Source organism: Aquarana catesbeiana, linkage group LG08, assembly GCF_042186555.1.
Source record: "Aquarana catesbeiana isolate 2022-GZ linkage group LG08, ASM4218655v1, whole genome shotgun sequence".
Classification (NCBI taxonomy): Eukaryota; Metazoa; Chordata; class Amphibia; order Anura; family Ranidae; genus Aquarana; species Aquarana catesbeiana.
Genome location: NC_133331.1, coordinates 29671313 through 29684022, shown reverse-complemented (window position 1 = coordinate 29684022; position 12710 = coordinate 29671313). Strand labels below are relative to the sequence as shown.

Sequence of the window (12710 nt, the reverse complement as noted above, 5' to 3'; positions counted from 1 at the left end):
TGGGTATAGGATTGGGTATATGGGATTGTATGATATATATATTTTTAATGATTTAATTAGATGGACTTGTGTCTTTTTTTCAACCTGACTAACTATGTAACTATGTAACCTTTGCACTACTTGGTTGTTGGTAGAGCCAAAGGAGATTGTACAATCAGATTGTAACGTGTGTGGTGAGCTTAAGGGAGAAGTATGTTTTCTTCGGTACCTGTGATCCGCATCATTAGGATGGGAAGAAAGGAAAGATCTATCCAACAAAGGACACACACAGCAAAAAGAAAAAAAAATTGTTCTGCTCACTTCAGCTCCATAAAGTCCACTTTAATGCATTTATTGTAATACATGATCTTGTATCCTGTTTTCCCAGGTGCGGCTCCATGTTGGTCTGTATGCGGTATATCTGTGGGATTGGTTGTCCGTCTTTAACCTCGATCGGTTTCTCATACTCCGGCTGGAAGATCACGCAGCCAACACCACACAGAGCATGAGGCTTGTGTACCAGTTCCTTGGTCTTGGTAGGTACAGAGATCTGCTTAGAAAACGGTCTGCTTTCTTATCATTCTTAGAAAGAGTTCTGGGTGTTTAGAGTAGGGTAGGGTGTGAAGCTGATACAGTGGAACCTTGGTTAACGAGTAACGCGGTTAATGAGCGTTTTGAAAGACTAGCAACTTTTTAAAAAAAAATCCTGACTCGGTTTGCGAGTGTTGTCTTGCAAAACGAACAGAATTCAAGCTAATGTGGTGTGCAGTACCGCATTTGGCCAGAGGTGCGGGGGCGCCGGTGACACTCGGAGCGATTCGGAGCCGTTTGGAAACACTCGGAAATATTCAGTTCCCGAGTGTTTCCGAGCCTTTCCAAGTGCAGCCGTGCTGTCCCCGAGTATTTCCGAGGCTCTCCGGCACCCCCCCCCCCACACCTCTGGCCACATGCGGTATTGCATGTGATAGAAGTCAACGCGGAATGAATTATCTTCGTTTCCATTGACTTCTATGGGGAAACTCGCTTTGATATGGGAGTGCTTTAGATTACAAGCGTTCTCCTGGAACGGATTTTGCACGTAATCTAAGTTTCCACTGTATCTTGAACCCGATACAATAAATTTAGCATCATATTTTATTTTTCCTGCATCACAAAAAAAATTCCTTGTAAATGTTTGCATGCATTTTTTTTCTACAGTATACAGTATGTTTTCAGATAAGGAAAGATTTCTCTTTCAAATGCCGCTTTATGCATTGACATACCTCCCTAGACCCAGGCTGTCTGCACAGTATGGTCACCTGCTGACTTGACACCATCCACAGGCAGCTTAACCCTTCTATAAGACACAGAAGCTCAATCCAATACAATTTTTTCTTCACATATTTGCAGCACAGAGGATGTTTTTCCAGTCCTATGACATGTAAAAAGGCAATGATTTTCCTAACCTTTGTCTCCGTGACCTACCAACACTTGACTGAGGAAACATGAAAGAGGGATGGTCTGACAAACACCCAGCTAACTAGCACTAAACAGGAGGAGAGGACAGAGAGAAATACCAAACCACAGAATTAAAAAAGTTTGTAGTGGCTCAAAATGACCACCAGGTGAGGATTCTACAGAACAATAGTAATCTGACGCACTCCAATACAACACAAAAAAAAAAATACATGTAATTGGAACAAAGCAAAAAGCATATTTTCCATACAAAACTCAGAATCAAATTTTTCACATGGGTGAGATAAAAAGTGTTTTTGTACATGAAAAAGAGATTTAGTTGAGAACTGATTGTAAGAATGCAGCCGCCTAAGAGGGATGGAGCTATACATGTCATGCATATGTCACCCCTCCATGAGTGTATAGGAAGCAATGAGCTGTGGACGGGCTCTTCAATAGAAAGGTTTTTGAATTTAAAATGGTGCTGCCTAGATTGTCTCGGCAGTTGGGGCTTTTTTTCCCCAAACTTCTTGTAATATTTTGTTAATCCTTTTTTCTACTGCAGTGAGTGACCTTGTGTTTGTGTGTGTTTTTTTTTAAGAGATAAAATTAATTTTACCATGGTGATTGGAGGGGGGGGGGACTGCAGCTGCAGACCCAAGCATTAGAGCAGGGGTGTCAAACTCAATTTCATCTCGCGCTACATCAGCAGTATAGTTGTCCTCAAATGGCCGGTTGTATCTGGGATGCACCCAAGTACAGAGTGCAGGGTTCAGGGGTGAGCCTACGTACAGAGTTCAGGGGTGAGCCTACATATGGAGTGCAAGATTCAGGGGTGCGCCTATGTACAGAGTTCTGGGTTTAGGGGTGCGCCTATGTACAGAGTGCAAGGTTCAGGGGTGAGCCTATGTACAGAATTCAGGGGTGCACCTACATATAGAGTGCAGGGTTCAGGGGTGCGCCTAGGTACAGAGTGCAGGGTTCAGGGGTGCACCTATGTACAGAGTGCAAGGTTCAGGGGTGCGCCACGTGCAGGGTTCAGGGGTGCACCTATGTACAGAGTGAAAGGTTCAGGAGTGAGCCTACGTACAGAGTTCAGGGGTGAGCCTACATACGGAGTGCAAGATTCAGTGGTGCACCTTTGTACAGAGTTCTGGGTTTAGGGGTGTGCCTATGTACAGAGTGCAAGGTTCAGGGGTGAGCCTATGTACAGGGTTCAGGGGTGCGCCTATGTACAGAGTGCATAGTTCAGGGGTGCGCCTATGTACAGAGTTCAGGGGTGCACCTATGTACAGAGTGCAGGGTTTAGTGATATGCCTATCCACAGAGTACAAGGTTCAGGGGTGCGCCTATGTACAGAGTGCAGGGTTCAGGGGTGCGCCTTTGTACAGAGTGCAGGATTTAGGGGTGCGCCTATGCACAGAGTACAAGGTTCAGAGGTGTGCCTATGTACAGAGTGCAGGGTTTAGGGGTGCACCTATACACAGAGTACAACGTTCAGGGGTGCGCCTTTGCACAGAGTACAAGGTTCAGGGGTGCATCTATGTACAGAGTGCAGGGTTCAGGGGTGCGCCTATGTACAGGGTGCAGGGTTCAGGGGTGCGCCTATGTACAGAGTGCAAGGTTCAGGGGTGCGCCATGTACAGAGTGCAGGGTTCAGGGGTGCACTATGTACAGATGGCAGGGTTCAGAGGTGATAAATGTACAGAGTGCAGGGTTCAGGGGGGTGTGTAAACATCCCTTGTAATAGAAAAAAGCATGACAGGACCTCCTTAAATATGAAATCTGGGGTCAAAAAACCTCAGATCTCACATTTACACTTAAACATAAAAGTGTTCAAAAATTGGCTAAAATTAAAGTCCAACCAATACAATGAAAAATTTTGAAAAAATAATGCAAATGACATTAGAGTCCCATAGTGAAATTCAATTCTATGAAACAAAAATAAGAAGTCCAACTGTGAAATGCAGATCTTCCAACATGTAATATAATTCCAAGACTGGTGAATCCTTATAGTGAAAGAGATTAAACACTTACCGGAGCAGGTGGATCCGAATGTCAGCAACACCGAATCAGACAAGCTTGGAAATCCAGATAGGTGGCTCTCCCAGATGGAAATGGGGACCTCGGATCTCGGATGCCCCTGTAGATGTCCAATTAGGACGAAACACGTTGGGCCAGGTTTATCGCTCTCCACATTGCTTTTATCCATATGTGATCACTATTTTAAATTGTTTTATATTGGTTGGTTTCAATAAACCTACTTTTTTGATCTGCACCATTGGAGCACTCCTTTTTTCTTCCCCTCATTTGGGTGAATGAGAGTTTACGTGGTGTTCCTATTTGATTCATCACCCTTCCGGTTTGGTGGATACTGCGGAGGTTGTTCCAGCCAAGAGGAGATGTCATCCGAGGTCCCCATTTCCATCTGGGAGAGCCACCTATCTGGATTTCCAAGCTTGTCTGATTCGGTGTCGCTGACATTCGGATCCACCTGCTCCGGTAAGAGTCCGCAAGTAGTTAATTGAACAAACTGAAGATAGAAGCTGATTGGTTACTATGCACAGCGGCACCAATTTAATAAATGCCCCCCATAGTGTGAATGAGCCCCGAGAGCATTGTTTATAGGACATAATGAGGAAGGAATATTTTCTTCTTCTCCCAACAACCAGTTGCTTGTAATTTTCTTGGTGTAGTCGGAGCGCTGTAAGGAAGGATCTGGTTGCTATGGAAATAGGAAGACTTTGCTTGAAAACAGTTTAGATATTTGATTCCAAATGAACTGAACTAGATATAGACTGAAAGGTATTGATGATCTGTCCAGATGTAAATCTACTGAGGAGTTCATTATTAGCTCCATGCGGTGAGCCTGTGTTCTCTTCATCGGACTGACTTCCTCCTTCGTTGCTATGGCAACAGCTAATGAAAACAGAGCAGCGGAGGAATCCTTTCCATCAGACAGCATGACTCCTGAATTCTGATGTTACTTTCTTTTTGTCTATCTTGTTTGTTTTCCTGTCTAATCTGGGCACACCTGTTCAGTTTTCCTTCTTTCCCATGGGTCGCACACGTGAACAATGCTCAGTCACCCCTTCCATGCTAAACAGTGCGGATGGAGGAATCTCCTGTTGCCATCTGTTGTTTTGACTGCCGGTGTTCTGACGAGACGTGCCCCCCATCGGATAGTGCCCGGGCTGAAGGGCGCATGCGCAATGCATTTTAACATCAGCTGTTGTGACGGCGCAGGCGCACAATAGCTGACAGAATTTTTATTTTCTGTCAGATTGTGCCCCGCGCTACCGTGGCGAGTTCATGTCCACGATGGGCGGATTTCTACACGTTGTGGGCGTAATTAGATGGCCAGTGCTGCAAAAAAATATAACTTTGTGATGAGCGGATTTTTACATTTCTTGGGGGCGAAATTAGATGGCCAGTAAAGCAAAAAAAAATAAACGTTGTGATTTTTTTTTTTTTTTTTTTTGCTGCACTGGCCATCTAATTCCACACACAAGAAATGTAAAAATCCACCCATCACAAAGTCTATTTTTTTTTTATTTGCTGCACTAGCCATCTAATTCCACCCACAATCCGCCCACATTGTCTAGAAATCCGCCCATCACGGACATAAACTCACCAAGGGAGCGCAGGGCACAATCTGACAGAAAAAAATTATTCTGTCGGCTATTGTGCGCCTGCACCGTCTCGCCGTCGCACGATCTCGCGAACCGTCGTAGCTGTGCGCCAGCTCGCGGAATCAGGATAGCAGGCACGCACCGCCGCACTGCGGGGGTGCCGATGCTCGTGGCCGACGGTCGTGATGACTGCCGGCCATGAGCGATCGTGAGCACGAGAGGCAGAACACAGAAGTGTGTATGTAAACACACAAATCCCTGTTCTGTGAGGAGTGACAGATTGTGTGTTTCTAGGAACCACCATCTGTCATCTCCTCTAGGTCAGTCCCCTCCCCCTACAGTTAGAAACACACACAGAGAACGCAGTTAACCCCTTGATCGCCCCCTAGTGTTAACCCCTTCCCTGCCAGTGACATTTTTACAGTAATTAGTGCATTTTTATAGCACTGATCGCTGTATAAATGACAATGGTCCCAAAAATGTGTCCGCCATAATGTCACAGTCCTGATATAAAAATCGCAGATCGCCGCCATTACTAGTAAAAAAATAATAATAATAGAAATGCTATAAATCTATCCCCTATTTTGTAGACGCTATAACTTTTGCGCAAACCAGTCAATATACGCTTATTGCAATTTTTTTTTTTTTTTTTTACCAAAAATATGTGGAAGAATGCATATCGGCCTAAAATGAGAAAAAAATTTGCTTTTTTTTTAAAAAAAATGGGGCTATTTATTATAGCAAAAAGTACAGAATATTGTGTTTTTTTCAAAATTGTCACTCTTTTTTGGTTTATAGCGCAAAAAATAAAAACAACAGAGGCGATCAAATACCACCAAAAGAAAGCTCTATTTGTGGGAAAAAAAGGACGTCAATTTTGTTTGGGTACAGCATTGCACGACCGCGCAATTGTCAGCTAAAACTACGCAGTGCCAAATCGCAAAAAATGGCCCGGTCATTCAGCAGCCAAATCTTCCGGGGTTGAAGTGGTTAAAGCCAAACTCCAGGAATTTAGCTCCTTTTTAAAAAGGCACACTTTGAGTTAAGTCCAAGGAGGTACATGACATCTCCTGGGTTTATCTCTATTATTTACATCTGACAGTTTTGTTGCACTCCTGGAAGATGACTGTGGCTGTATATCCAGAGCCAGATGCTGAGGCTTCAGGTCTAAGCATCTTCAACATTAGACCCCTTTCACACTGAGGTGGATTTTTAGGCGTTTTAGTGCTAGAAATAGCGCCTGAAAACCGCCTGCCATTAATTTCAGTGGAACTTTTCACACTGGGGCAGTGAAATAATTGGGCAGTGCTTCCAAAGCACCTGAAAAGCGCTTCGGAAACGCCGCGACCCGGACGCTTTTAACCCACTGGTTCAAGAAAGGTTGACCGCACTCCCAGATATGAAGCAGTGATGATTACTTTATTGAAGATAAAAATCCATCAAGATACATCATAAGACATCATGAGACCTCTATGCAGGCATGGGAAGATTAACGCGTTTCACGAATCAAGGTTGGCTTAGTCATAATCAGATTATGACTAAGCCAACCTTGATTCGTAAAAACGTGTTAATCTTGCCATACTTGCATAGAGGTCTCATGATGTCTTATGATGTATTCTAATGGATTTTTATCTTTAATAAAGTAATCATCACTGCTTCATACCTGGGAGTGCGGTCAACCTTTTTTGAACCAGTGGGTTAAAAGCGCCCGTGTTGCGGCGTATCCTTTCTTGAACCATTGGCTCTTATTCAGGCTGCGGACTAGACCTGCACCACAAGGTTGAAAGGAGCAATCATTCCCACCTGGAGCCGCACAGCTCTGTCTTTGTATTAACTTTTAGCCCCTTTTTTATGGATAAAAGCGCCCCGCTAGCGGCCGAAAAGCGCACTTACACAGCGCTAAAGCGCGGCTAAAACAAGCGCTAACTCAGCCGCGGCACCAGTGTAAAAGGGGTCTAAGAGTCCGTGCAGCTGCTATGCCTGCCCCTCTCCCTTTCTGCCCAAACACAGAAGCCTTTGTATAATGTGAACCTATTCACAAAATACAAAGGCTTCTTTGAATGGGCAGCCAAGGGGAGGGGCAGGCATAAGCTGCTCTGTGTGCCTCTCTATCCTCTCTCACATCCCCGATGTGTTTGCATGTTTAAAACAGGTTTTTTTGCTAGAACATTTATTTAGAACCCCCAAACATTATATATTTTTTTTTTCTAACACCCTAGAGAATAAAATGGCGGTCGTTGCAATACTTTTTTTTGCACCGTATTTGCGCAGCGGTCTTATAAGCGCACTTTTTTTGGAAAAAATGCACATTTTTGAATAAAAAAATAAGACAACAGTAAAGTTAGCCCATTTTTTTTTTTATATTGTGAAATATAATGTTACGCCAAGTAAATTGATACCCAACATGTCACGCTTCAAAATTGCGGCGGCTCGTGGAATGGCGTCAAACTTTTACCCTCAAAAATCTCCATAGGCGATGTTTAAAAAATTCTACAGGTTGCATGTTTTGCGTTACAGAGGAGGTCTAGGGCTAGAATTATTGCTCTTGCTCAACCGGTCACGGCGATACCTCACATGTGTGGTTTGACCACCGTTTTCATATGCGGGCACTATTCGCGTATGCGTTCGCTTCTGTGCGCGAGCTTGTCGGGACGGGGGGTTTTTAAAAAAATTTTTTTTTTAGTTTTATTATTTATTTTACATTATTTTATTTTTTTTACACTGTTTAAAAAAAAAAAAAAAACATTTGTCACTTTTATTCCTATTACAAGGAATGTAAACATCCCTTGTAATAGAAAAAAGTATGACAGGACCTCTTAAATATGAGATCTGGGGGGTCAAAAAGACCTCAGATCTCATATTTACACTAAAATGCAATAAAAAAATAAAAAAAGTCATTCAAAAAAACGACATTGAAAAAAATGTGCCTTTAAGAGGCGTGGACGGAAGTGATGTTTTGACGTCGCTTCCGCCCAGCAGTGTCATGGAGACGAGTGGGCGCTATCTTAGCCTCACTCGTCTCCAGACACAGCACTGACAGGACGCGATCGCCTCCGCCGCTACCGACGTCTCCGGTAAGCGCCGGAGGGCACCGGATCGCGGCGGGAGGGGGGGCCCTCTCCCGCCACTGATAAAAGTGATCTCGCGGTGAATCCGCCGCAGGGACCACTTTTATCAGAAAGCCGACCGCCGCACGAAAACGGGGGTACCTGGATTATGGCAGCTAGCTGCTGCCATAACAACGGTATCCCCCTTCAAAGTTTGGACGTACATCGTCGTGCGGCGGTCGGCAAGTGGTTAAATTCACGCTTAGTGAATGTAATATATTCTACTGCATTAGGGCTAATACCTGCAGTTCAGTCCGCTTGTTACCCCAGAAACATTTTCTCCAGCTCTCATGGTTTGTTATGGTCTGAATCCGGGCCATCTTAACAGCATCATGGGCCCCTGCGCAAAGTAATGCACTGGGGCCCCTACAAGCTTGTCCCAATTTTCGCACCTACTCTCAAGAATTATAGTATATATATAGAATTATAGTATAATTTCTCACTGTGCCCAACATTGCAGCCTCACTGTGCCCAACATTCCAGCCTCGCCGTGCCCCCATTGCAGCCTCGCCGTGCCCCCATTGCAGCCTCGCCGTGCCCCCATTGCAGCCTCATTGTGCCCCCATTGCAGCCTCATTGTGCCCCCATTGCAGCCTCGCCGTGCCCCCATTGCAGCCTCGCCATGCCCCCATTGCAGCCTCGCCGTGCCCCCATTGCAGCCTCGCCGTGCCCCCATTGCAGCCTCATTGTGCTCCCATTGCAGCCTCATTGTGCCCCCGTGCCCCCATTGCAGCCTCGCCATGCCCCCATTGCAGACTCATTGTGCCCCCATTGCAGACTCATTGTGCCCCCATTGCAGCCTCGCCGTGCCCCCATTGCAGCCTCGCCGTGCCCCCATTGCAGCCTCGCCGTGCCCCCATTGCAGCCTAGCCGTGCCCCCATTGCAGCCTCGCCGTGCCCCCATTGCAGCCTCGCCGTGCTCCCATTGCAGCCTCGCCGTGCTCCCATTGCAGCCTCGCCGTGCTCCCATTGCAGCCTCGCCGTGCCCCCATTGCAGCCTCACTGTGGAAGAGGAGATCTGGAGATCACAGAGCGGATAGCACGCAGTTACAGCTTACATGAAATTGCTTCCGCTCTGCTCGCCATCACAGACAGCCCCGCCTCCTCCTAACCCCGCCCCTGCGATAGACAGAACACATCCCAGCATTGGACCCGCATTCTGTCTATCACAGGTGCGGGGTTAGGAGGAGGCGGGGCTGTGTGTGACGTACACTCTAGATCCGACCGGCCCTGATGGGGCCCCATGTGCATCTGGGGCCCCTGGGCTGTGCCCAGGTGTGCCCGCTCGGAAAGATGGCCCTGGTCCGAATGCTGCAATGTCAGAGACAAGCAAACTCACCAAGCAAATGGCCACTCAGATCCGGAGGCACCATGTCAGGACAAAGAGACATTGGGGTTGATTTACTAAAACTGGAGAGTGCAAAATCTGGTGCAGCTGTGCATGGTAGCCAATCGGCTTCTAACTTCAGCTTGTTCAATTACGCTTTGACATAGAAACTTGGAAGCTGATTGGTTTCTATGCAGAGCTGCACTCAATTTTTGCATTCTCCAGTTTTAGTAAATCAACCCCTGTATTTCTTTACAGGCAAAATGCAACATCTAGCACATAGCAATCAGTCATACCTGTTTTTATTGCATTCAAACTGATAAAGGTTGACATTGATGCTTATTTTGCATGCTTGTTGCTCTTCTATCGTTAACAAGCAGCAAGTTTATTCAGCAAGTTACACTATATTGTCAAAAGTATTGGGACACCTGCCTTTACACGCACATAAACTTTATTGGCATCCCAGTCTTAGTCCCGTAGGGTTCAATATTGAGTTGGCCCACCCCTTGCAGCTATAACAGCTTCAACTCTTCTGGGAAGGCCGTCCACAAGGTTTAGGAGAGTGTCTATGAGAATGTTTGACCATTCTTCCAGAAGCGCATTTGTGAGGTCAGGCACTGATGTTGGACGAGAAGGCCTGGCTTGCAGTCTTCACTCTAATTCATCCCAAAGGTATTCTATTGGGTTGAGGTCAGAACTCTGTGCAGGCCAGTCAAGTTCCTCCACCCCAAACTCGCTCATCCATGTCTTTATGGACCTTGCTTTGTGCACTGGTCCAAATCATTTGGTGGAGGGGGGGTTATGATGTGGGGTGGTTTACATGTGTTGGGTTTGGCCCCTTAGTTCCAGTGAAGGGAACTCTTAAGGCGTCAGCATACCAAGACATTATGGATAATTTCATGCTCCCAACTTTGTGGGAACAGTTTGGGGATGGCCCCTTCCTGTTCCAACATGACTGCGCACCAATTCACAAAGCAAGGTCCATAAAGACATGGATGAGTGAGTTTGGGGTGGAGAAAGTTGACTGACCTGCACAGAGTCCTGACCTCAACCCGATACAACACCTTTGGGAGCAATCAGATTGAGGTCAGGACCTCTGTGCAGGCCTTCCCAGAAGAGTTGAAGTTGTTATAGCTGCAAAGGGTGGGCCAACTCAATATTGAACCCTACGGACTAAGACTGGGATGCCAATAAAGTTCATGTGCGTGTAAAAGCAGGCGTCCCAATACTTTTAAAAATATATCTAAATATGTAGCAGTTTTAACTGTTCTGTCTAATGGCATTGTTCTTAATGTTTGCAGGACCATTGAATAATGAACAGGAGGCTTCTATAAGCCAGAAACAAGCGTCAAACAGCCGCCGCCCAGAGGACTGTAGCCTGGGACCCATGCTCCCCATTACCAGACAGCTTCTTATGGACTACTATCGGCCCTATAACCAAAAATTGTCACAGTTGCTTTCAAACAATGCTTTCCTCTGGGAGAGGTAGCAAGGTGAATGACAAGGATCCCTTTATATTTTCATTTCTGCATGATCAGCTGCACTTAAGGGGTTGCTCTGACATCTAGTGGTCTTATTTGGGAACTGCATGCTTTAGGGAAAAGCGATGCTTGGCAGCCCTCTGGAGCCCAAATTGTGGAACTACAATGAAGAATACCAGTTACCAGATGTGGACGGATAATAATGGTAGCCTGTTAAACTGTATCATGAGGATTCCTCTGGATGTCAGATAATATAGCACAGGAACTGAACGTGAAGGAAATAATTTCCAAAAAAACCCCCCAAAAAACTGTTTAACCTCATGGTGAGAGAAACTGGAGATTCCTAATTCAAAGAGAATTATTTTTTCATGCCTCAAAAAATGATTAAATTAATATTTAAATGGGCGTTGTGTTTGTTTATGAAGGACCAAAGTAGCCTGAAGTTAGGTGTGTTGTGTGTGTATTGGTTTTTACTCATAACCTGAATGCAGATGAATGTGCTTGTATAGAAAGGACCTTAAAAAAAAAAATCAAGATGTTCTCCTATTTACTGATTTGATAATGGCCCATGGCAGTGTCACAACTACCCCAACGCAGGTGGTCAGACACTATAGCTGGTTGCTGTGTTCTTCACCTTTTAGCAGCCCCCATAAGATAAGCAGGCCTACCGGTTCTTGGTTGCCCCCAGGACTTATACACAATGCTATAGTGCCTGACTACCACACCAGGTCAGATGCGAACTGAGAAAAGCAAATAGATACTTGCGGTTAGCAGACAGATGACCTGGTTCTATGACAGTCCAGGTAAAAGGCAGGCTGAGTTCGAGGAATAGTCCAATAACCTGGTCCAAAGTCATACACAGGGAAATCCAAACTAGCAAAGCAGGGCAGACAGACAGGGAGCTTGATCAGGAACATCACACATATCACTGTCTATCCCAAGCACCCAAATGAGGTTGGAGCTGGCTTATAACAGGCTTGGTTTCCACTCAGAGACTGATCATATTAATCAGCCTGCAGGTGGACAGACAGGCGAGGAGAGTGCAAAAGATAAAAAATTAAACTCAGCACTGCTCCTTTAACCGCTTCAGCCCCGGAAGATTTTACCCCCTTCCTGAACAGAGCGTTTTTTTGCGATTCGGCACTGCGTCGCTTTAACTGACAATTGCGCGGTCGTGCGAGATGTCTCCCAAACAAAATTGACGTCCTTTTTTCCCCACAAATAGAGCTTTCTTTTGGTGGTATTTGATCGCCTCTGCGATTTTTATTTTTTGCGCTATAAACAAAATAGGAGCGACAGTTTTGAAAAAAACGCATTATTTTTTACGTTTTGCTATAATATCCCCCCAAAATATATAAAAAAAACATTTTTTTTTCCTCAGTTTTAATACGATCGTATTCTTCTACATATTTTTGGTAAAAAAAAAAAAAAAAATCGCAATAAGCGTTTATTGATTGGTTTGCCCAAAAGTTATAGCGTTTACAAAATAGGGGATAGTTTTATGGCATTTTTATTAACAATTTTTTTTTTTACTAGTAATGGCGGCGATCAGCGATTTTTATTGTGACTGCGACGTTATGGCGGACAGATCGGCCACTTTTGACACTTTTTTGGGACCATTGTCATTTATACAGCGATCAGTGCGATTAAAAATGCACTGATTACTGTGTAAATGACACTGGCAGTGAAGGGGTTAACCACTAGGGGGCGGGGAGGGGTTAGGTATGTCCTAGGGGAGTGATTACTAACT

At 45.1% G+C, this 12710-nt stretch overlaps 1 protein-coding gene across 1 annotated transcript in view; it reads left to right on the top strand.

Annotated features, from left to right (window-relative positions):
* The window catches only part of CHST15 (carbohydrate sulfotransferase 15), a 103467-nt gene extending 92102 nt beyond the window's left edge, over positions 1–11365 (top strand). The window contains exons 7-8 of the mRNA XM_073595650.1: positions 368–515; positions 10781–11365. Coding sequence (XP_073451751.1) covers positions 368–515; positions 10781–10968 — 336 coding nt within the window. The 3' untranslated portion in view covers positions 10969–11365. The remainder of the gene's footprint in view (positions 1–367; positions 516–10780) is intronic.
* Positions 11366–12710: the final 1345 nt, after the last annotated feature.